Source organism: Pleurodeles waltl, chromosome 7, assembly GCF_031143425.1.
Source record: "Pleurodeles waltl isolate 20211129_DDA chromosome 7, aPleWal1.hap1.20221129, whole genome shotgun sequence".
NCBI lineage: Eukaryota > Metazoa > Chordata > Amphibia > Caudata > Salamandridae > Pleurodeles > Pleurodeles waltl.
The window spans coordinates 84,692,581-84,718,241 of record NC_090446.1 but is presented as its reverse complement, the minus strand read 5'-3'; the positions used below and the strand labels follow the sequence as shown (position 1 = coordinate 84,718,241).

General features: G+C 47.5%; 1 protein-coding gene across 1 annotated transcript in view; it reads left to right on the top strand.

Moving 5' to 3' along the window:
* Positions 1–7,288: 7,288 nt before the first annotated feature.
* Positions 7,289–25,661, top strand: part of PTMS (parathymosin) — a 44,463-nt gene continuing 26,090 nt past the window's right edge. Inside the window, exon 1 of the mRNA XM_069243074.1 lies at positions 7,289–7,678. Coding sequence (XP_069099175.1) covers positions 7,634–7,678 — 45 coding nt within the window. The 5' untranslated portion in view covers positions 7,289–7,633. The remainder of the gene's footprint in view (positions 7,679–25,661) is intronic.

Here is a 25,661-nt window from a genome sequence, read left to right as displayed (position 1 = left end):
CCATCAAGGAGGCCAAAAGAACAGCCATTACGGACTGCATTGATGCCGTAACCAACCACACAAGGAACTCTTCAAGGTCATCAGGGAATTCTCCAACCCGACTGCCACAGAGAACACAGTACACCCCTCCCAACAACTCTGTGACTCACTATCTGACTACTTTCACAGCAAGATTGCCAGCATCAAATTTAACCTTCAACTCACTTCATTCAGACTTAACAACCTTATCTAACCTGTAAACTCCAGCCCAGCCAAAACCACCTGGTCCCTACTCGATGTCCAGACCACTGCTACCATCATGTCCTTCTACCACTCTAGGCACCGACCGACCCCTGCCCCAACATCTTTTCAACCTTTGATCCAACATAATCAGCACTGAACTAACCAACCTCCTCAACGTTTCCATCTCCACAGCATCCTTCCCAGATGGAGGGAAGCATGCAAACATCAGACCCCTCCGAAAGAAGCCCTCAGCTGACCCAGCGACCTCAAGAACTACAGGCCGATCTTCCTGTTTGCTTACCCAGCCAAGTACTCGAGAAGACCATCAACTGACAGCTCACCGATTACCTATAACAGAACCAGCTACTCGATGCCTCACAATCAGGTTTCCGTGCCAACCATGGCACTAAGACTACGCTCAGTGGCTCTGATTCTCCTTGACCTGTCTGCAGCATTTGACACCGTTGACCACACATCCTCATCGACAGACTCCACATCGGCATTCAACAACATGCCCTCAAGTGGATCGCCTCATTCCTCTCAGGATGCACCCAGAGCATCAACATACCTCATTTCACCTCCGCTCTCAAGAACATAATAAGCGGCATACCCCAAGAATCATCACTCAGCCCCATGCTGTTCAACATCTACTTGACCCCCTCGCTGACATCATCAGATCCTGGACTCAACATCATCTCCTATGCCAAAGACACCCGGCTCATCCTGTAGGTCACCAAATACCCCTCTAACACCAAAACCAACTTCCACAGTGCCATGACCGATGTAGCCGACTCGATGAGAGACAGCTGCCTCAAATGGAACTCCGACAAAACCGAGGTACTGATCTTTGGCAATAACACCTCCACTTGGGACCACAGCTGCTGGCTGGAAGAACTCGGACCCACTTCCACACCGACTGACCACGCTCATAACCTCAGCATAATCTTGGACAGGTACCTGATCATGAAACAACAAATCAATGCAGTTGCCTCCTCCAGTTTCCCCATCCTCTGCATGCTCCGCAAGATCTTCAGATGGATCCCAGTAAACACCAGAAAGATCAAGCCCGGGCCACCAGCTGACACGACTACAGCAATGCTCTCTACAGCGGTATCTCTACCCAGGTCCTCAGAAGACTCCAGAAAATACAGAATGCAGCAGCCGGACTCATCCTGGACCTCCCCAAGTGTACCCAAATCACTCATCACCTCAGGAAACTCCATTGGCTCCCTGTCCAGAAAGGAGGCCAGCTCCGTAAGCTCATACATGCCTACAAAGCCCTTCACAAACTGAGACAGTCCTACCTCAACCACAGGCTGAACTTCCACCTTCCCTTGAGACACCTGTGTTCCTCTTCACTCGCCCTCGCACATGTCCCCCGCATCCATTGAACAGGCAGCACGGGCCGCGCATTCTCCTGTCATCGCATCCAAAGCCTATAATGACCTCCCCCTCCAACTCTGACTGGCATCCTTCCTGGTAGTCTTCAGAAAGCAACTCAAAACATGGCTTTTCAATGTAGACGCAGCAACCTCGATGCCCAGATACCCTTAGGGGTGATAGTGTTGCACTTTACAAAAGAGTGATAGATTGATTGACTGATTGACTGATCAACAGTGATAAAGTACCCAGAGTCCTAGAGCCAACAAAAAGAGGTCAGAAAAACAGGAGGAGGAAGGAAAAAAGTTTGGGGATGACCCCACAAAAAGGGCCAGGTTCAATAGCCAAGTTTTCCCACTGGCCGTAAGAGGGCCTCTAGTTTTAGAATCCATGTAGACTTATTTTTAAGTTGTGCTTTACAGTAAATGGAACCCTAAAGTTTGCTGTACTTGAGTACGAACACAATCGACTCATTGTTGTCTATTTTGTTAAGGTTCTTGTGAATGGTTATTTTTGGCACTTTCCGTTGGGTCTGGTCAGTTGCAGTGAATCGAAGTCTCACTTTCCACACTAGGACCAAATGCTGTTGTGATGTGGAGTGCCAGGCAGTGACAGGGGGCAGGAAGTAGGATATAGAAGAGAGCGGCTAGCGAGTTGAGGAGGGGGAGGTAAACTGGGAGATATTGATGGGAAAATACCCATAAAAGATACATCGATTAGAGATGGAGAGAAACAAGGGTGGTGAAGGAAGAGAGGGAGGGAGAAAACGAAGTTGAAGGTTAAAGTGACAGACAGAGGGCTGACAGACAAAATGGGAAGTCCGAATAGAGGGAACAGAGCAGTGGTGCTGGAACACTTTTCAGAGTGGTCATAACGATTGTGAAAAATAGTCAAGCCCCACACACAGAACAAGTATAGCAAAAAACCCACACCCATTCAGCAAGAGAGAGGCAAGAGTGTGATATGTAGCCAGTGGTGCATTTTGGAGCAGTGTTGCAAACATATATTTATAACGCATGGAGTGGCACTACACTGTCATTTAAGATAGCACAATTTAATTTGCAATGGCCCCAAAGTTTGCACAGAAATTGTGTTACTGATAAATGTGAGAAATTGGGTTATTGGTTGAGTGGGTCAAACCCTACTCAAGCAACAACCATAATTCTTGTCTGGATGAAACACAAGTAGCCCGCAAAAAACCCTCTGTTTACCCCTTTCGTAGTTTGACATGAAGCAGTCAGGCTTAACTTAATGACAATGAGTAAAGTATTTACACAGGACTTCAAACAGTAATAAAGTGAAACAACCATACAAGAAAAATCCCATACCAATTTAGAAAAATAGATTAAACATTAATAAATGTTTTAATACTAAAACGACAAAAAAAATAATTAGCAGAACTGGAGATATGCAATTTTACATATTTTGTAAAAAAAGAAGGGGCTTAGAAGAAGTGACAATTGTGGTTATATGGCTGTGGTGGATAACGCAAAATCAAGCCGACCACAATAGAGTGCGGACCAGATACAGGACTGAGTTCAGTCCACTGTTAAAAGTACCTTGTGTCTAGGCACTGAGATGTTAAGACCTGGCCTTGTCCTGCGTGGAGCAGGCTTAGAGGAGCCGTCGAAGGGAGCTGGCTGTATGAGGTCCTGCATTGTGCTGTATCAGTGCAAGTGCCGATCAGGAGCTGCGATTCAGGCGTCGAGGTGCGTCACACTTTGCCGAGGCTGGTCAGAATTAGCTCTTGGAGTTACTCCATTGGTCCTGGGTTCAAGGTGTAGCTCAGTCATTCTTCCTGAGGCAGCAGGGCAGTCCTTCTTGCAGCAGAGCAGTCCTCCACAAGTGCATACGTGATCTGAAGAGTGTCTGAGAGCCCTCTTTTTATTACTGGTGCCTACTGTGAAGTGAGAAATGTTTCTGAAGTTTCCCTCTGCAGCGGTGTGTGGAATTTCCTGTGTCCCTCTTCTGGTCCCAGACTGTCTAGGGGCACAATAGGCTAGTGTGAAGTCCTTTGTGTGTTAGCTGAACCAGTGCCTTTAAAGTTCAAGTGTGAGAAGTGACAGCTCCATTCCCCCAGACTACCAGTGACCCCTTCCCATCATGCCAACCCCTAGATCCTCTATTGTGATACTGACTTGAGAAAATGCACGAAGGCCAGCTGCAAAATACTCGAAGTCATGTGACCCAGGAACAGGCTGCAGGCACCAAATGGTTTGGACTAGAAAAGGCCAACTTTCTAAAATGTGCATTTTCTGAACGTTGTGACTTAAAATACGACTTTATCTTTAAAGAGGGTTTTAAATTACAATTCCTCAGAGACCAAACATGACTTTTCTACCTGCTCCCAATCAAATGTTATCACTCATTAAAGGTAATAAGGTAACTCATTGTTATCCCCATGGAAGAGGTAGGCCTTGAAGTAGTGAAAAATGAATTTAAGAGTAGGACATGTAAAACTTAAAAGTACATGTCCAGCTTGTTAGATACAGTGAACTCTGTCCTATGGCCTGTTTAGGGCTTACCTTGGGGGTCACTTACATGTATTAACCCCTTCTGTGCCGGGGACGTAATGGTTATGTCCACCGGCACAGTGCTCCTGTGCAGAGGACGTGCCATTACGTCCTCAGCATGGAGCTCGGAGGGAGCGCTAGCGCTCCCTCCGTGGGCTTCCCTCCCACCCCCCAAGGCAGGGATGGAAGGGGAAGCCCTTTCCCTTCCTGCCCCAACCCCCCCCAGTGATGTCTGATGACGTCAGCATGCATTCGCGCGCTGACCTGATCAGAGGACACTTTCCCATTGTGCTGGAAGCTCAGGAATTTCCTTCCCTTTGAAGCCTCTCAGAGCATTTCAGAAGCCGTATCGTGAAGCGATCCGGCTTCTGAAATGCCCACTAGAAACCAGGGATTTATTATGAAAAATAAATTGGCATAAGGGGAGCGACCTCTTGGGCAAGGGTCGCTCCCCAGGGGGGCAATTTTTTTCAAGGCCTTTTCTGCCCCTTCTGGGGGCAGATTGGCCTATTGTTATTAGTCCGATCTGCCCCCAGGGTGGGCAGAAACCTCTAGGCACCAGGGATCTTTTTTTTTTTTATTTGTTTGTTTTTTCAGAGGTGGGGAGCGACCATTTAGGCAAGGGTCTCTCCCCTAGGGGGCAAATTATATTTAGGCCATTTCTGCCCCCCTTGGGGGCAGATCAGCCTATTTTTATGAGGCCAATCTGCACCCAAGGGGGGCAGAAACCAATAGACACCAGGGAGTTTTTTTTTTACGGCGAATTCACGGAAGGGGAGCGACCCCTTAGGCAAGGGTCGCTCCCCATGGGGGGGGGGGAATACAAATTTATTTTAGGCCATTTCAGCTCCCAAGGGGGACAGAAAACTCTAAGTGCCAGGGATCATTTTTGGGAGTTTTTTTTGTTTGTTTTTTAGAGGTGGGGAGCGACCCCTCAGGCAAGGGTCACTCTCCTGGGCGGCAAAATATATTTAGACCATTTCTGCCCCCTTTGGGGGCAGATCGGCCGATTTTTGTTAGGGCGATTCAGAGATTCAGAGATGTGCAAATAACCACTGCTTCTCAACACCTTATCTTGTGGCCCTTTTGGAAATACAAAGGTTTTCTTGATACCTTTTACCACTTTTTATATTTCAGCAAATTAATTGCTGTATACCCGGTATGAAATGAAAACCCATTGCAAGGTGCAGCTCATTTATTGGCTCTGGGTACCTAGGGTTCTTGATGAACCCACAAGGCCTATATTTCCCCGCAACCAGAAGAGTCCAGCAGACGTAACGGTATATTGCTTTCAAAAGTCTGACATCGCAGGAAAACGTTAGAGTAAAACGTGGAGAAAAATCACCTCAATTTCAATATTATTTTATTTCAGCTGTTAGTTTCTGTAGGAAACACTTATAGGATCTACACAAATGACCCCATGCTGAATTCAGAAATGTGTCTACTTTTCAGAAATGTTTAGCTTTCTGGGATCCAGCATTGGTTTCTCACCCATTTCTGTCACTAACTGGAAGGAGGCTGAAAGCACAAAAAATAGTAAAAATGGAGTATGTCCCAGTAAAATGTCAAAATTGTGTTGAAAAATTGGGTTTTCTAATTCAAGTCTGCCTGTTCCTGAGAGCTGGGAAGATGGTGGGTTTACCACCACAAACCCTTTGTTGATGCAATTTTCAGGGAAAAACCACAAGCCTATTTCTGCAGCCCTTTTAAAAAAAAAAAAAAAAAAAATTTTGATGTCATTTGGCCAATTTCTTGGTCTCCTTCAGGGGAACCCACAAAGTCCGCATCCCTAGGATGTTGGGAAAAAAGGACGCAAATTTGGCATGGGTAGCTTATGTGGAGAAAAAATTATGAGGGCCTAAGCGCGAACTGCCCCAAATAGCCAAAAAAAGGCTCGGCATGGGAGGGGAAAAGGCCTGGTAGCAAAGGGGTTAAAAAGGAAAGGTTAGGCCTGGCAAAAAGGTTTATTTTGCCAGATTGAAATGGAAGTTCAAAACTGCACACACAGATTACAATGGCACGCCTGAAAAGTGTTTGAAGTACCACTATAATAGGTGACACAATCATTGCTGATGGCCTACTAGCAACATTTAATTTACAGGCCCTGAGTACATGTAGTACCACTTTAGTAGGAACATATATGTAAATTAAATGCGAAAATAAGGTAAGCCAAATTCACCTTGGTTAAAGAAGAGATCACAAGGACTCTAGCAGTGGTAAAGTGCACAGATTAATCTCAACTTGGACAAAATGGAAGTGCTCTATGGGATCTATGGGAAAAACAACTCACTCAGGGTCAACAGCTGGTGGCCCTCCGAGCTTAGACACACACCCACTCCAATAAATCATGCCCGTAACCTCAGCATCCTCATGTACAGCAAACTCGCCATGAAGCACCCAATCAACGTAATCACATCCTCCTGCCTCCACATCCTATTCATGCAGAGAGGGCCAAGTCCAGCAATAAAACTATATAGCGCTTCAACGATAACACTGGGTTTCAGCAAATAGTTATCATTTGTACATCACTGAGTGTATTGATCTGTTTTCATCCTATTACATTCTTTGTTTCCACCACACTTATGAATTACAATAATGTGCTTTTTTAATGAGGGAGTTGGAGGGCTGAAAGATGGTGATGGAGAATTGAAAAGTGGATGGAATAAAAAAAGGGGGGAGGAGAAAGCTGGCGACGGAGAGGGAGCTGAAGGGCAAGAAAGAAAGTGTGCGAAAAAGGGTTGAGAGGGTGGGCGAAAGAGAGCAGAGTGAGGGAGCGAGATTAAGAGAGCGGAAGGCTGAAGGTCTGTCGGGATTGTGGTTTAATGGAAATCTCCTGTCAGGACTTCAAAGTGCTACAGGCGGAAACGCCCCACCCATCCTCGTCCTCTCCCACCCCGCCCCTCTGTAGGAATCTGAGACCCCCGGACTCCGGTGAGTGACGGGCACCCTTGGCAGCATGCCCCGGGCGGCGTGGGGGGAGCCAGCTGGCTGCCAGGGACGCGGTGCCCATCCTCCTGCCAGTGAAGCTGAGAGGGCAGGCCGGTGGGCGGAGCCGAGGAAAAGGAGGAGGAAGGCAGACCAACCAGTGCCCTTCCGCGGGAGGAAGGCGGCTCTGCCATCGGCCCCTCCCTGGCAGATTAAACCCATATAAATAGTATGCCCTCCCAGCTGTCACCAGCACCCTGCTCCAAGCGCCGTGCGACCCCCGTGCATCCTTCGAGGCACAGTCTGCAGCCTCCTCCTTCTCTGCACTCTACCAGCGACCCTGCAGGGGTCTTCTCGGCGCTACTCTCTCCTCAGCCCCCGGCCCACCCCTGCCGAAGAGAGTAGACACCCAGAGATCTCTCAACAGGTAACCCCAGGTGACAGCCCCCTCCTCCGGCGCGCTGCCTTGCCCGGGATCTGTGGCACTGTGAGTGGGGCTTTCCCTGGCACCGGACAGGCAGAGGGGCGACCAGGGCACCCAGGACAGGGTCCAGAGTATCAGCATCGTGTGACCGTCTGTATAGAACGCGAGGATGTCGGACTCGTCCCTCGATGCGGTGGTGGAGGTCAGTGCCAAGGTAAGGCTGGGGAAGTGGGCACCGAACGGGGTGCTCTGCCAATCCGCACTTTCAAGTTTTGCTCCCTCGGGTCTGGTCCTCTCTGCTGTCATTTCTTCGCATCTTCTCTCTTGTACCGACTCCCATCCTCTGCCCCCTCCCTTTCCATCTCTTCCCCTCGTATCTTTCCTCTTCTGGACCTCTCTCTCTAATCTCAACTCACCAGTGCTTAATTTGTAAATACAAACGTGCCGGTGTCCAGAGCTCTCCTCTGAAACCCCCGGCTGCTGCAATTAGATGGGCGAGCACAGAATACTGAGGCATCAAAGTCCTAAAGTCATCAGACCTCTTTACTCCATTTACAGTCACGCCCTGCCCCTTCAGCTCCCTCTTGCAGCTTTCTGCCTTCTCCCTTTGTCACGCGTTTTCATTTTCTCTTCCTCCTTATTTCCCACGTGTGTCCTTCGCTCGTAGTAAATGTCTGAGGCAGAAAAACAAGAGCCGGTCCTAAAAAATAAGTGCTGGTGCCCCGCACCGGAAACCACCGGCTGAAATTAAGCACTGCAACTCACCCTCCCTTCTCTCCCGCTGCCTTCGCTCTTCCTTCTCTCATTTTACCATCTGCCTCGCCTCCTTCCCTTGACCTTCAGATTTACCTGTTTTTCATCTTTAGTGTCCCGCCCTAGGTGTCCTCTTTCAGGCCATTTTACCTTCACTCACCTCCTCTGCAGTCCGTACCTACACTTGTTCCCTCTCCTTTCTTCGCGCTTTAGTCTCTCCTTCTGCCAACCTTCGATCCCCCTTCCCTCTCCCACCTTTCCATGCCCCGTGTCTTTCTTTCATTGTCGGCTTTAATTACTTCCCTTCCTGAAATCTCATCTGTTTACCTCGCTTCGTTCGTCCTCTTTTGCCCCCGCTGTCCTGTGCACTTTACTCACGGTAACTCCTTCCTTCCGTTTAGGCCTCCCTCGCGTGTTTTTTTTCCTTTTCTCCCCCACCTCACCTACCTTTCCAGTTTTTCCATCCCCCCACCACCCAGCACACCCATCAAATCTCCTGCCTCATCCAGCGCTCCAACCACCTGCCCGGGCCCCTCCCTTGAGTGTTCATATTCCCTGTCATGACTACCCTAGGCTTCAGGTCTCAGAGCAACTGAACATCGGCACGAAAACAAACAGGAGGCCAAGATCACACGGAGTGCGCGCCTATAAAGAGATGCTGTAAAAATAGACGTGATATGGCGCTCCAAACGAGACATTTCCTGTGCAGCCAACTGTCTCTTCGCTAGTAGGTCAGTGTGGGAGCAGCATGCGGCCTGGACGGGGTGGGGGGAGTCGATGAGAGGGGACAGCTGCCATGGACATAATCCGCTCAGGCTGCTCCAGACGGTGTTATGAGGTGAGGATTTGGCTCAAGCCTCACCTGCCCAGCGTGTGCCGCCTTAAAAGCGGGAATAGGGTGTCCAATCAGGGTCGAGTACTCTGGCTTCTCTGTCCAATCACCGCGCAGGGAATTACGCTCGGGCGCTAGAGACGGGCCTTCTGCTCCTTTCTGAGGGTTCAGGAACTCTTGGATCTGGTACCTTTGAATACACTAGGGCTACTGCGGCGAAACACAGACCATACAATGTGTAGGCTTTCAGACCTTACACTCCAGTTGAACTTTGAGAAGTTTTCCGAAGTCGAAGTAACATTTTACACACAGTTCTACAATTCCTCTGTCACTTAGTCGCTGGCCTATTTTGTTCAAAGACCTAAAACTGTTCAATCCAAGAAATACATCTGGTGCTGCCAGTTAAGAGCCAGCGTACCCATCCTTCGACCAATAGCAAAAGGCCCACTCTCCACCAATTGGAAACAGATCTACCTTCTACCAAACAGTAATAGGCAAATGAGCTAAAGACAGGCTTCCAGTTAAAAGCATGACTTGTCATCTGCTAATGGAGATGGGTACATCTTTCACATCCCGAAACCTAGATATCTTGCTGCAGGAAATCGGTTTATCTTTTTACAAAATCCTGTGCTGCAAGCTCTATCTATAGGCTAGAACAGGAAGTGTCTCTTCTGCGAATCAGAAATAAGCTATCTCTACATATCAGAGACTGGCCTTCTGTCGTTCAGAGTGAGATCTATATCCTTTAAATCAAAGAATGGTCATCTTTTTCTTTTACCAATCATAAACAAATCCTGGGTTCAAGCCTCTAGGAGAACTGCTTACCTACCGCCAACTGGAGATGGACATATCTTGTGCTGTGCAGACATAGGCTTTTCAATTAGAGTAAGTTTTTTCTGCCATAAATCTGATATAGTCCTAACCTTTACCAGTAGAGATGGACCTACCTTCCACCAATCACACACTAAGCTATGTTCCCCCAATAGGAGATAGGTTTGTTTCCTAACAATTGGAGATGGGCACATCTCCTAAAGGTTAGGTAGAGAAGCCTCTCGTCTACTGTTTATTGCCTACAGTCAGAGACAGGCCTATCACCTAACAGTCAATAAAACAGACTACCTCTTCCAGGCAGGGATGGGCCTTGATTCTGCCTCTCACAGACAGGGTGACTTGTTGCTGTTGGTTGGCATTCGTGTAGCATGCAACCTGCCATTCACGCACAGAGACCTATGTTCTCCCAGTTATAGGACATGCATCATCTACCTTACACCTGTAGACAGGTTTCATTTCTGGTATGTAGTGTGTACATAGCTCACCATCGACCGTCCCCAGTGGAACCTTGGCGCTGCTTAGAATTTATCAGCTTGGGGATGAGTTACTTCTAACTGGATGGTTCCATCATGGGATTTTGGTCCTGTGACCCTCTCTTTTAGCTCATATCTTTTTGTTCATTGTTGTAAACGGTCTGATAATGGGAATGTGGTACCCTGCCGCCTAGTATAGAATTAGGCCTCTGTTAGTTTCAGCATCTTTTAGTTGGGGCACATTTTTGCTTTTGGTTTCCATGTGCTCGCTGTCCCCAGTGCCGCTAACACCTGGTTGTTGTTGGTCATCAAGTAGTTCTCCATGGGGCCCGCCTGGTCCTGCCACCAGTCACCAATGAGTGCGCATGTGCAGAGATTGGGGTGTCTGTTGTGCCTTTGGCAATGGAGTTGGGTGTGCATTTCTTCAGGCTCCCTGGTAATGCTCTCACCGATAATACCAGATCTTGTGTGGGCTCCATTTTTGGTCCCACCGACAGACAGCTTAACACTGTCTGTTGTATGTACAGTGCTGATACTTACAGTGGGTTTTTGGTTGATTCATTGCTTAATATTGTTTTGCATTCTTGTGAATCTCATTTCCTTGCTTCTTATATAATGTTTTTTCCTTCAACTTCTTATATTTTCCCCTTCTCTGGAGCAAAGCTTCCTTAAGACCCTTTTTGATCGAATAACATGTATCCTTCCACTGCTTACTTTCAGAGAAATACTTTTTTTCTATTGCTTTCAGCATTCTTGGAGAGTGCATGTGTTTCCTTGCTCTCAGCACTATCCCCTTGCCACTGTCCCTCCTCATCCCAGGTGACACATGACTGTCTCTTCCCCTCTCCATACACTAGAGGATATTGGTCAGACTGTTGCAGAGTGTGGGCATCAAGAGAGGTACTTGGCCTCTGCTGTCATCTGTCCCCAAGGAATGACTCAGGACTGCTTTGACTCAGGACTGCTTTGACTCAGGACTGGTTTGAGGGGGTGGGTAGGTGTGCTGTGTTGTAGTGGGACGTGATGCGGTGTGGCTGGGAGAAATGTTGCGTCTTACCTCTCACAGACGCCTGGGGAGACCACCAACCAAGAGAAATATCAGACATTCTCCTACAAGGAACTCGGGGTTGGACCTCTCTCCATCACCAGAGCTTTGAGAAACATATCACATCTCTCAGGGTGAAATCAGGGACAGTCGCCTCTCTGCTCGCACCGAGATTTCAGGGGTAGATCTCACCTCTCAAGAGACAAATCAGGACAGGCGTCTTCCCCCCCCCTAAAAAGATTCCAGGGACTGAACTCACCTCTCAGAAGAGAAATTAGGGACAGACCTCCCACTTCCCACGTAGAATTAACTGCTAGCTCTCATCCCTTAGAAAGAAATTGAGGCCCGCCTCCCTCCCTCGAAGATTTGATTGAACCAGTGCTTTAAATAGTTAGGTACCCTCTGTGTACGAAGTGCCTGCACTTCTTTCATTTGACAGGAAAAGTGTCAGCACTTCTCAGCACTGCTGCAGTACATTTAATGGGAGAGTACCAGCACTTCTCAGCACTGCTGCAATACATTTAATGGAGGAGCAACTGTACTCCGCAGCACTGCTGCACCTATTTAATGGGAGAGTACCTGCACTTTTCAGTGCTGCTGCAATACATTTAACGGCAGAGTACCATGAGAGAGTACCAGCACTTCTCAGCACTGCTGTTTACATTTAATGGGAGAGTACCTGCATTTCTCAGCACTGCTGCAGTACATTTAATGAGAGAATGCCTGCACTTCTCAGCACTGCTGCACTACATTTACTGGGAGAGTATCTGCACTTCTCAGCACTGCTGCACTACATTTACTGGGAGAGTATCTGCACTTCTCAGCACTGCTGCAATGCATGTAATGGGAGAGTACCAGCACTTCTCAGCACTGCTGCAATTCATTTAATGGGAGAGTACTGGCACTTCTCAGCACTGCTTCAATACATTTAATGGGAGAGTACCTGCACTTCTCAGCGCTGCTGCATACATTTAATGGGAGAGTACCAACACTTCTCAGCACTGCTGCAATGCATTTAATGGGAGAGTACCAGCACTTCTCAGCACTGCTGTAATTCATTTAATGGGAGAGTACTGGCACTTCTCAGCACTGCTTCAATACATTTAATGGGAGAGTACCTGCACTTCTCACTCAGCGCTGCTGCATACATTTAATGGGAGAGTACCAGCACTTCTCAGCACTGCTGCAGTACATTTAATGGGAGAGTACCTGCACTTCTTAGGAACAGACAGGTACTCTGGACAGTGAACACCTGCACTTGTATATTTCCATTTAAAACAGTGACTGACCCACACTCCACAGAGATTTTAGTGACACACTTCACACCTTGCACAGAGATTAGAGAGCGGTACTTTGCCTTTCAGGGACATTTGTGGGAGAGGTCTCTCACCTCAGAGAGAGGAACTGGCAGCAGGGCTTTCACTCCTTACATAAATCTTTGATGCGTAAGTCACACGTTTTAAAGAGAAGCATTGACACTGCCACTAAGTGTGGCACTGGTTGTCATCCTTTTGGTTTGTCAACGCTTGTTTTATCATGGAAAACAAAAGCATTAGTTAAAAGCCCCCAAAAATATTTTGTTTGTCAAAAAGTACACTCTGGTGTAGAGGTCCTTGGCGCTGAAAGGACTGTGTGCTTGGAGGTGCTTCTTGTGAAAAGCAGAGGCTCATCACCTACAGTAAAATTAGCCTGTGGCTGAAGTGGGCTGACCCATACTGTGTGTGTGTGAAAGAAAGAAAAAAATATATATATATCTATATATATATATATATATATATATATATATATATATATATATATATATATATATATATATATATCATTTTAGTAGATTGAAAATATCACCCACAACTGGGGACGACATATCTTTCCCCACAGAGATTTTAGGGACAGACATGTCACCTCCCAGTGAGAAATCAAGCCTGTGATCAAGACCAGTAGGTCGAAACTCTTTGGTGGTGAAAGATGGTGATTTATTTTTGACTGCAATTAAAGAGAAAAAAAGTAAAAACTTCCTCCTGGAGTGCGGTGGTCAAGGTGCTTGCAACTGTTTGTTTTTTGGATTCAAGAGAGGAATTGGTCCATTCCTCACACCTGCACCAGCATGAAAGAGCGCGCCGTAAGCTGGACCAGTTTGCTTACACACACATATATATATATATATATATATAATTTTAGTAGATTGAAAATATCACCTACAACTGGGAACGACATATCTTTCCCCACTGAGATTTTAGGGACGGACATGTCACCTCCCAGTGAGAAATCAGTCCTCCCCGCACAGAGATGTCACGCACAGGCCTATCACCGCCTGTTTGCCCTTGATAGAGAACAAACAGGGGTAGCGGACAGTGGTAGCGGAGGGGGCATGGGGCATATGACGAGATGGGGGAAGGGAGATGAGACGAGAGATTTAATTTGACAATAGCATCCAGTGACCTGAATTTAGTGAGAAGGGGCGGGGGTGGGGGGGGGGGGAGGGACAGCTGGAGGGTGAAGGGGGGCTCTGGGAGCCGAATAGTGGGAGGAGGGAAGTTCAGCCAGATGGCCAGAGAAAGGGATTTGGAGACAGCCATGGGAAGATGGAAGGAGGTGGTGGGGGCGTAAAATGGATATATCTCGGGAAGAGACTCACAGGGAAGGGCAGTGCGCGAAGGAAGAGCGCTCAGTTGGTTCAGCTCCCTCCTGAATTCACTCATCTTGTGGAAAATAACTGGAACCCCCTGGGCGCGGGGGTTGGCTGTGCACTGAGAGATCTGCTGATTACCACAAGAGAGCGACCATGGCGCAAGCTCGCGCAGAGCCGCGCGCCTGGGTACCAGGAGCGAGACGTAATGCAAGGAGACCGACGTAATACAGATATATATAATACAAGGAAACATACGTAATGCACATAGACCTAATACAAGGATGGAGACTTACTAAGTGCACGACTCACGCAACGTACACACGCATTACGGGCCTTTGATGTCACCCATGGGATTCAGTAATGTGTAACTGTCAGCAGAATCCCGAGGGGGCATCACTGGTCCGTAACCTTGGTAATGCACTGTTTATATGGGATGGGCAGGTTAAAGGCCTTCTATTGGTTAAGATGAGGGGGTGGGGCGGAGGAGGGGGTGCAGGTATTCGGAAAGTTTGGCACAGATCGATCAAAAAGAGCATCATTGTCACCAAAACCTACATCCTTGCGAAGTGAGGGTGTTGAAAGCCCCCCTGGCATTCATTGTTCTGAGGTGCTTTCCACAGCGCAGGTGAGGTGGGGGTTGCCCGTGGGGGGGGGGGGCAGGGGGACGAGGGTGCATGGGGAGAAGGGACAGAGTGAAGGCGTCTGTGTTTCTCCCGGAGTAGCCGTGCCAAGAAATGTGTCTGAATTCAGATCACGGTGACTCCTCTGATGATTTCAAAATTGGTCCTTCGTGCGCTGTGTTTATTTTTGTGACGTCACTCGCAACTGGTCGTGGTGTGTTTTTAGATACGTGATGTTACAATCTACCTATGGTGCTGTGGATGTTTACTTTCATGTTGTCAGTTCTCTTTACGTGTGCGATATCACTGTCTGGCCTCTGTGCTAGGTGTTAACAGTTATGACGTCAAGATCTGTCCTTTGTACCGTAGGCTTACCCTTATGATGTCACTGTCTGCCCTCTGTGCCATGTGCTTACACTTATGACGTCACGACCTGTCCTTTGTACCGTAGCCTTACTCTCATGATGTCATTGTCTGACCTCTGTGCCCTCTGTTTTCACTTATGACGTAACGATCTGTGCTTCGTACCGAAGGCTTACTCTTATGATTTCACTGTCTGGCCTCTGTGCTTTAGGTTTACTGTTATGACGTCATTATCTGCCCATTGGTGTGCATTATTACTTTTATGTCACCATTATCCTCTCATGTCGCAACATTTCCTTTCTCGCTGTAATTTTACCCTGACGATGTCACTGTCTTCCTTTTTGTTGTATCTGTTTCTTATGAAGATGATACCTGTTCTTCGCCTTTGTTTTTAATCTGGAATAATTAATTTATTGTCATCTTGACGTCATTACTGCCTTTCGTGGTACTTGTTTACCATTGTGCTGTCACTGTCTGATCCTCGTGAAGAGGCTTGCTGTTGTCAGCATCTGCCCCTCGTGCTGTATTTGTACCCGGATGAAGCCACTATGTGACTTTCCTGCTGCTTCTCTGCCCTCGTGATGTCATAAATGCCTCTTGGGGTGTTTTTTCCCCTGGGGAGGTCACTATCTGCCCTTCGTGCTGTGTGTTTTCCCTAGAGCCCTATCTGCAGTTCCTCTTGTGTGCTACCCTGATGACGTCACTGTCTGTTCATTATGCTGCATCTGTCCTCTGCAGATGTCCCCAGCTGCTCTCCCTGGTGAGGTCATTCAATTCCCTTTCCTCTGTGTGCCCAGCATGATCTTCACTCTGCTCTTGTAACCTCCAATTCCCCCTCTGTTCTCAATATCCTGCTTTCGAGCTGTGTCTTTTGCACTCATCGCGAGACTGTTGGCCCTTCGGGTTGTATTCTACTCTGGTGATATGACTGGATGACCTGTCGATGACAGTGGCGGCCCTTACTCCATTTTTCCTCTGTTGACATGACTTTTTCATGTTCTGTATGTTTACTCTGCGTGGTCACTATCCGCTCCTCATGCTGTATGTTCATTTTGTCAATGTGACTATCTGACCTTTGTGTTGCATTTTTAGTTCTTGCCTACTTGACAGCGCTCCTTTATGCTGCGAGACATGTTATGGGGTTATAAAGAACATACAGGTGTTTGCAGCCCGCCCATTGTTTACCATTGGTTGGCTTTCCTGTCACTCTCATTTGTCTGCGTCTTATTCGTGTTCCTTCCATGAATAATTGGCTCTTGACCATCACATTTGATTGGCTGCCATCTATGCTTTTGCTGCTTGCTTTTTACGCACTTCTTCTTTCTTTTTGGATAAGCACTCCACGAGACTGCATGTTTTTCCAGCTCTCTCCCTCGTACACTTTTCTCTCCCTGCACTTTCTGTTGTCCCTCTGCTACATCACGCCCCCTCGTGTGGCGCTTGGGTTCGTGTACTTCACCCTTTGCTTTCTCACTTGTGCACTTCTCCCCTGCCTTCTCCACATCGCTCCCTTGACTGTTCCTTCTCCTCCCCACCACCACCCATGATGCTACCCCCCACTTGCATCTTCCTCTCTCACCCGTTGCTTCTCCCCACCCCTGTTCTTCCCCATTGCATGTTCCCCCTACGCTTCTTCCCCGCCCCCTTACGTTGGTGTCTTGCCCGTTGCTTCTCCCCCACCCGCATCCTGCATGTTGCTTCGTCCCACCTACAAAAAATTTGTTTGCACTTTTTTTTTCTTTTATTACAGATCCAACTCGGATTGGTAACTAAACAGAAAAAAAGGTGGCATAATTTTGTAGACGCACACATGCAGCATGCGCATGCCTACAAAATCATGCGGGCAGCCGTATGAAAGGCTCTTTTTTTATTCCTTAGCTGTGCCGCATATTATTGGAGATGCTATTCAACATGACTTCTGTACATTGTAGGAAAGACACAGTAAGGGTGATTTGGTTGGTGTTTAGTGAAATGGTGCATAATAATAAAATGAGATGAGTACACAAACCACTTGAAGTTGTAGTTTCATGGTGCCAGAAATTCAAATTTGTAATCACAAACAACCTCCCCTCATCCTTTGCGACTAGCATCCTCGGTGCAGCGTGGACTGTCAGAGTACTGCTTCCAGCGTTTCACCTTTCCAACAGAGGCTGAAAGAGTGGGGAAGGTGGAGAGACAAGATAGTCAACAAGTGGTGAGGTACAAAGAAAGATTAAGTGGTGAGAGAGAGGGATGGGGAAGAGTGAGATGAGCTAGAAGAAGAAATGAGAGAAAGTGGTGAGGTAAAGTTACCAGGGGCAGCTCCTCCACAGTGGCGGAGGGGGTGTCGCCCCCCTGGCTAAGAGTCAGCAGATGGAAAATAAAACAATAGCTCACTATCGTTTTATTTTTCATCTGCTGGCTCAGCCAGCAGTGCAGGGAGGGGCTGTGCCACGGAAGGGGCGAGGGAGAATGAAGTGCGGTAAGTGCGCATGCATGTTTGTCCGGCCATCTTAGGCCGTCCAAACACACATGCGCACTTAGGTTTCTCCAACCCAGAAACTGCTCAGACACCAGTGCACTACCTGAGCGGCAGAACTAGCAACTCAGACCATGCTAAGTTTAGTATGAAAGCAGCGCCGGGATTGCTGGGACACCATCAGGAGCAGAGAAGTCAGGCGGCAGGAACAGTACCTTAAAAAAAAAAAAAAAAAAAAATCCCGGTCATCATGCCCCTGCACCCCCTTTGACATTTGTGGCTGCTGATGAAAGTGACTAGATAGAGAGAGTAGTGAGAGAGTAAGAGATGTATGATAGAGAGCAATAGGGAAGGGACGTAAAGATAGGGTAGATGTAGGAGAGATGAAAATATAGCGTGCGGTAACATGAGAGGGGTGAGTGAGGGAGTTGAGGGAGAGAGAGAGATAGGGATGCAGATTAAGGCGGAAGTTGCAAGAAAGGTGAGGGCATGAGAGACAGGTAGATAGAGTTGGGGGATTGGGAGGTGTTTTGTATAGAGCAAGGGTAGAGAGAAGGGGTAGGAACATGGAGCTGTAGGGAGAGGAAGAGCGAGAGAGGGAGGACCCTAGAGAAGGGGAGGTGACGTAAAGCAAGAGACATTAGACACAAATATAGTTGAGTCAGGGAAGGAGAAGTAGCGGGCGTTGAGAGAAGTAACATTAAGGTTGTAGAAGAGAGGGGTAGGTTAAGAAGTGAGGTAGAGAGAAGAGCAGGATTTAATAGTTAGTGAGACAGAGAGAGGTGAAATACAACAAAGCAGAGAGGTAGAGATAGACGAGGTAGATACAGAAGGAAGAGAAGGGGCAAGGTAAACACCAGGAGGCAACAGTAAGTTATAGGGAGGTAGAGAGGGGAGGAGCGAGAGGAAGAATGAATCAGCTAGGTAAGGAGGGGGACGTAGCACTAGATAAGCAAAGAGAGAAAGAGAGGTAGACAGCATGGCAGAGAGCGGTGAGGGAGGGATAGCTAGACAGCTGAGATAAAGAAAGAGCAAGAGGAAGAGCTGTGATGATAGAGAAAAAGCAGGGCCAAATCAGAGTGTGAGTCTTGTGAATGCATCCATCACTTTACCAGGGGCCCTCTTAGAAGTTGGGGGACCTGAGCAATTGCCCACTTTGCCCACGCCTTAAAATACCTATGTTTGTGATACCACTATCTGCCCTATGTGCTGTATTCTACCATTGTGAGGTCACTGTCACCTTCATATTGAATTGTCACCCTTTCATGCTATGTGCAGTATTCTACCCTTGTGATGTCACTGTCACCTTCATATTGTATTGTCACCCTTTCATGCTGTGTGCAGTATCCTACCCTTGTGATGTCACTGTCACCTTCATATTGAAGTGTCACCCTTTCATGCTGTGTGCAGTATTCTACCCTTGTGATGTCACTGTCACCTACATATTGAAGTGTCACCCTTTCATGCTACGTGCATTATTATACCCTTGTGATGTCACTGTCACCTTCATATTGTAGTGTCACCCTTTCATGCTACGTGCAGTATTCTACCCTTGTGATATCACTGTCACCTTCATATTGTATTGTCTCCCTTTCATGCTGTGTGCAGTATTCTACCCTTGAGATGTCACCTCCATATTGAATTGTCACCCTTTCATGCTATGTGCAGTATTCTACCCTTGCGATGTCACTGTTACCTTCATATTGTATTGTCACCCTTTCATGCTACATTTTTAATCCCATACTAATCACTCCGTCTACATCATTCTGATGTCTGTCCGGTGCCTCGTTCTGTATCTTGAACCTTCACTCCTGCGTTTCAGCCTGTTCATTTAACTACCAGCCCTCTGTGGTGTATTTTTCTGTGCTGATGTCACCACAGCTACATTTCCATTCTGCAGGGATCACTACCTGCCCTTTAATCCATATTTTTACTCTGATGATATAATTGCCTCTCTATTTCCATCCTGCAGGGGTCACTGCCTGCCCTTTGTGCTATATTTTAATTATGATGTCATTGCTTCTCTATTTCCATCCTGCAGGGGTCACTGCCTGCCCTTTGTGCTATGTTTTATTTTTACTTAGGATAGCATTGCTTCTCTGTTTCCATCCTGCAGGGGTCACTGCCTGCCCTTTGTGCTATGTCATTGCTTCTCTATTTCCATCCTGCAGGGGTCACTGCCTGCCCTTTGTGCTATGTTTTTTTAAAAACTTAGGATAGCATTGCTTCTCTGTTTCTATCCTGCAGGGGTCACTGCCTGCCATTTGTGCTATATTTTAATTATTATGTCAGTGCTTCTCTATTTCCATCCTGCAGGGGTCACTGTCTGCCCTTTGTGCTATTTTTTTTTAAAACTTAGGATAGCATTGCTTCTCTGTTTCCATCCTGCAGTGGTCGCCGCCTGCCATTTTGTCTATACTTTACTGATATCATTTCTTCTCCATTTACATCCTACATGGGTCACTGCCTGCCCTTTGTACTGCAACTTTCCCCTAATCATGTTTTGCTTCTATATCTCCTTCCCCTTATCACCTCTATCTGCCGTTGTGTCTAATGCTTAATTTTATGATGTTACTTCTACTACAGTGTCGCCACTGCATGATCTTTCTATCTTTATTCTAATGATGTCCTTTGTCCAAAATAGATCCCTCGAAATGCACGTGCACACGTACGTCATGACACAGTGGCCACTTTTTTTTTAGGGAAAGGAGAGTCCCGGTAGCAAATTGCAACTGCCAGTCTGTCCCAAAAAGTTAAATAAAAAGATCTGAAATAAATAAAAATAAGAAGGGGTGGGGTGAGAGTGACCAGAGGGGTGGGGGATATAAGTCAGTGCCACAGTTGACCAGCCGTGAGTAGGGAGCAGCAGGAGAGTAATGGAGGAGGTAGAAAAAAATGGGCAGGGGGTGAGGGTTTGGAAACAACAGATGGTCTGGGGCATAAATACATGCACTCTCGTGGAGTGCTGAAAGCAAAAGAAAAAAGTAGGTCCCTGAATGTAAGCAATGAAAGGATACAATTCATTCAGTGAAAAGGTTGCTAGAGCTATGCATCAGGGGATGCACACACAACAGAAGGAAGGAACACCATCCACTAAGAAGCAAATGAGACTGATAAAAAACAACCAATGAAATGCAATGGCCTTGCCCAAAGCCCACTGTGAGTATTGCTATTGAGCACAAGATGTCTTTTGACAGCAAACAACTAGAACCTAAAAAGGATCTTCTAAACCACAATACATGAAGGCTCCTAGCCTACAGATAGGGGTAGCTGTCATTAGTGTAACCTGGGGGAGGCACTGAGGTCCAAGACTGCGGGCGCCCAACAAACTCCAGTTATGTTTGTCTGTACTGCCCAACAGGTGGGCCCTTTTAACTTGCCTCTGTTAGGGTCCTTGGCACCTTTGTTAGGCAGGTCATCCCTTTCTTTCCCTCTTCAGTGGGATGTGATGTTGTTAACGACGTTGATTGAAGTTATGTAAGTGAAACTACTGATAATTTTGTTCCCCATAATGACGAAATAAAAAAAATATACTATAACCCAAAACTTGCATTATTCAGGGACTCAAAGACGGTTCTTGTAAGTTTGTATGCAGATAGTGATGAGGAGGCAGAGGGAGGCAAGAAGACCTGGATAAGAGGTCAAGGGTCACAGGGCCTTGTTTAGAGTTTTGCAGATGGGATACTCAGTGCATAATTTAAGTTGTTGGTTGCTGGTAGGGCTCACCGGCACTCATTTTTGGGGACCTGCACTTATTTTTCTGTAACAGACCAATCCGGAGCAAGAGAGGAAAAAACAAAAAAGGATGAAAGGAGAAGGAGGAGAAAGACAGAAAAACAGTGACAAAGGGTGAAAAAAAACTGCAGATAAAGAGGAAGGGAGTGTCTGGTGGTGGATTAAAGATGCCTGAGTGCATCAAGACTACACAGCACTGATACTCGGCACCCTGACCTCTTCTAGCACCGACCGCACGCTTCTGGGTAAAATATTGCATCCAAGCACTTATTCTGTTGCAAATTAGGTACTGGGGATACCAAGTCAAACAGTGACAGCTATCCTATCTGACGTATTACAATTGCCATAGGATATAATAAAGATCACCGGAATTATGTGATTCCATTGTGTTTTCTACCATTGAGCTCTCTGCCTAACTACGGATTTGCTGCAATTGCCAAATAATCCATAATTTCCCATATAATTTTCAGAATTGAACAAAAATGTGTTTGTAGCTCAACCGATCAAAATTTACTAGACACACTACCCCAGGCTTGGCAGGCTTTTTATCATACAGAGAAACGTCATATTTCAGTTGCTGATTGCTATAGCTAGGTGTTAAACTGATACGAATGCAGTGAAACCTTTGCCCTACAATATTATGTGTAAAATGACAAAATGGTGCAGTAATACCACTTCAAAAAACGCTCATTACATTGCATATTTTGCCTTTTCTTGCAGCATAATTTGGTCAGACCCTGCCACATAATTCCGATGGCCTCGGCTTTAGTACGAAGAAGAGACACCTGCATGTATGTGACAGAGTAACCCTTCCGCTAAACTCTAAATAATGGCCATAGTCAGGGTGGAAGAGCTTGTGCAACTAATAGACAGAGAGCGACAAACAGGCTGAGAAGTCACAGCGGGAATGTGGGCGGACCGGTGGACGGATGAAAGGACAAGCTGGCAAACTGAGAGAGGGGAAAAGATAAAACATAAAGACATGCAGAAGACAGAGATTTGAAGGCAGATAGAAATGAAGAAGACAACAAAGACAGGAGCAAGGTAGAAAGAGGTGGACAGTGAGACAGAGAAGGGCAGGCAGGAAGATGGACAGGGGGACGTTGATAGAGCTTTAAGAGATGGGAATAGACTGCGATATATGGGCAGGGAGGAGCCAAGAAACCAAAAGAGAAGAATAGACAGGACGAGGGCAGGTCTGTGGACAGGAATGTACAGGCAGACAGGGAAAGAGCATGGCAGAACAAGGATCACAGGCAAACAGAGACATTACGATAGAGACATACTGGAGTAGACGAGACGCAGGGGCGGCTCCCCCGCTATGGCAGAGGAGCGTCGCCCCCCCGTCCGCAGCAGCTGAAAACCTTTACGAATAAAACAATAATAAATATTGTTAATTATCGTATTATTTTTAAAGGGGTGGGGCCATGGGGGTGGGGAGCACTGAGGGGAGCTGGGCCAGCCATACACCAATGCGCCAGGGCTCTCTCCAACCTGGCACTGTGTTGCCAGGCCTTGAAGTGCCCAGCCAGGGTGCTCCAGCCAATCATAACGCTGCTGTGAGGAGCGTCATGATTTGCCCCAGGGCAGATTGGGAGCATGGGCCTGGAGTGCAGCGGAAAGCGGCGGTGCAATTAAGGTAAGTTTTAAAAAATATATATTTTATTTTTGTTTTATCCCCCCCGCCCTGCCACTTGCCCAGTCGTGACTGGTGAGAAGCTCGCAGGCACAGGGCCGGCGTTAGCGCTGGTGGCTCTCTGTGAGATAATCTTTTTTGGTGCCGCCCCGCCCCTGTGACCTCATACTCCACAAAATCCCTCACTACCACCCTCCAAAGGTGCCCTTCATCTCTTCGGGAGCCCTTCTCTGACATACATTTACTTTCTTCATAGCATTACTTATAGTTCATTTAGACTCTGTTCTGTGATCTGCATGATACACATTCTTTGCAGCAGGCACATTTACCCTCTGCGCTCACTGTATTGTGAATCAAAACTGCCACTAGACAAAACTCCGATCTCTTTCCAGCAGGAACACCAGAGTTATTTTGACATTTTTATTTTTGACTGAAAACCGCTGGATGCATAAGGAACTCTGCAGCATGTTGTTTTAAGCCCATAAGTTATCTTGAGCAGCACCGCTGCCCCCCATTTCCCCTCCAGAGGACAGGGGCAGGTGCAGCTGCACCTGTCGCACCACCCTAAAGCCGGCCCTGGGCAGGCGTGAATATGGACAGAGGGACATTGCTCGGGATAGGAAGATATCCACACATAACATGGCTAACAAGCAATGCTGATGGCAATGCAGTGCTATGGAGATCTCTGTAACATGACTTATGGTATAACACACTGGAGGGTACCTTAGAAAGTCAAGGAGACCTAAGGTCAGAAAGAGGCAGATGCTGAGGGGCAGACACCCGGAGGGTCAAACGACACAAGCATCAACAGATGGAACAGGCAGGCAAGGATGTGGTGTAGACAGCCAATGGCCAAGACAGACAGGGGGACACCAGCAGGGGCAGAAAGAGACAGGCAGGGAGAGGGATAGGCAGACAGGTGGGAAAGATAGAGACTGATGGGCAGATGTAGGAAGAGGCAGACAGAGATGGACAGGCAGGCACAGAGAAGCAGAGGAGTCATTGGACCTGGGAGCACAGAGACCACGCCCACTGGATGAAAAGACAGAGGCAGGAATGCACCGTGGAAGTAGGCAGGCAGAGAGAGAAAGGCAGATGGGCTGTCAGACGATGATGGGCAAGTGCAAGGACAGGCAGGCAGAAGGGAATAGGCAGTGAAAGCAGGCAGGCAGACATAGAATGGTCAGGAGGCTCTGAGACAAGGTCCGAAGGGAGCTGACACCCAGAGGGACAGGGATGGACAGATGTAAAGGCAGACAGACAGACACGGAATAGGCAAGCAGACACAGGCGGGTCAGACCAGGACCAAAGGAGGCTGTCAGTCAACAAGACAGAGCCAAGGACGGACAAGCTGAGAGACAGAGATAGGAATGATCAGTGATAGAAGGCAGTCAGACCAAGAATGAAGGAGGCAGACACCTGGAAGGGCAGAGGCAGGGATGGGCATCAGACACACAAGAACAGACAGGCATTCAGATGGGTCATAGAAAGACAGAGTGGACTGGGGCATGCGAGGGCAGAGACAGCGATGGGCAGATGTAAGGACAGACAGAGATGGTTAGACAGCAGGCAGAGGTGGACAGATGAGTTGTCAGACAGCCAGGACAGAAGGGGCTGAGGAATGGGAGGACAGAAACAGAGATGGGCAGATGTAAGGACAGAGAGGGGCATGGATAGGCAGCATGCAGAGAAGGGCAGATGTAAGGACAGAGACATGGTTAGACAGCAGGCAGAGATGGGCAGATGTAAGGACAGAGAGGGACATGGTTAGACAGCAGGTAGAGATGGGCAGATGTAAGGACAGGGACATGGTTAGACAGCAGGCAGAGGGACAGATGTAAGGACAGAGAGGGACATGGTTAGACAGCAGGTAGAGATGGGCAGATGTAAGGACAGGGACATGGTTAGACAGCAGGCAGAGAAGGGCAGATGTAAGGACAGAGAGGGACATGGTTAGACAGCAGGTAGAGATGGGCAGATGTAAGGACAGAGAGGGACATGGTTAGACAGCAGGCAGAGGGACAGATGTAAGGACAGAGACATGGTTAGACAGCAGGTAGAGATGGGCAGATGTGAGGACAGAGAGGGACATGGTTAGACAGCAGGCAGAGATGGGCAGATGTAAGGACAGACAGAGACATGGTTAGACAGTGGGCAGAGATGGGCAGATGAGTTGTCAGACAGGGACAGAAGGGCACCGGGTGTCTGATGCCTAAACCTGCTAAGTCTCCTTGTCTATTTCAGGTGATCCTCTTAGAGTTTAATGCCAGGATTACCTCTTTCAAGGGGGTGGGGGAGTTCGAAGCCTTCAGAACTTCCCTTCCCCTAAGGAGTGGCTGCCCAGCCTCAGATGGCTTATAAAAGTACAACCCAGACCTCCTTGTGAGAACCCCCCTTTCTGCACCTCTTGTTTGCTGAAAAGAGACCCCTCTATGGAACTTTAGACATGTCAGACTGTCTTTGTGTCTGAACATCTCGCTGTCTAGTACCTTGCAGTTACATCTCTGTCTTGCATTAGGATGGGTGGACTTATTTCTTGGTTTCCCAGGACATTAATTGCCTCCTCGTCGCTATACTCTGAGCAATTCTGATCTATTTGTTGTGGGTCTGATAAAACTTGCTTAATTTCCTTTGCAGAACTTAAGCAAAAGAAACAAAAAATGACACACAATGACGCTGTATCACTCATTATGTCTGCCAGGCATTTTGCATTATTTTTAGCACAGAATGTACCCATGTGTCCAAGCATGAGTTTCGCTCTCAAAAAGGAGTGCATAATCGCACGATGGAAACAGCTGGTCGCGTTCCGTAGGTTCATGATG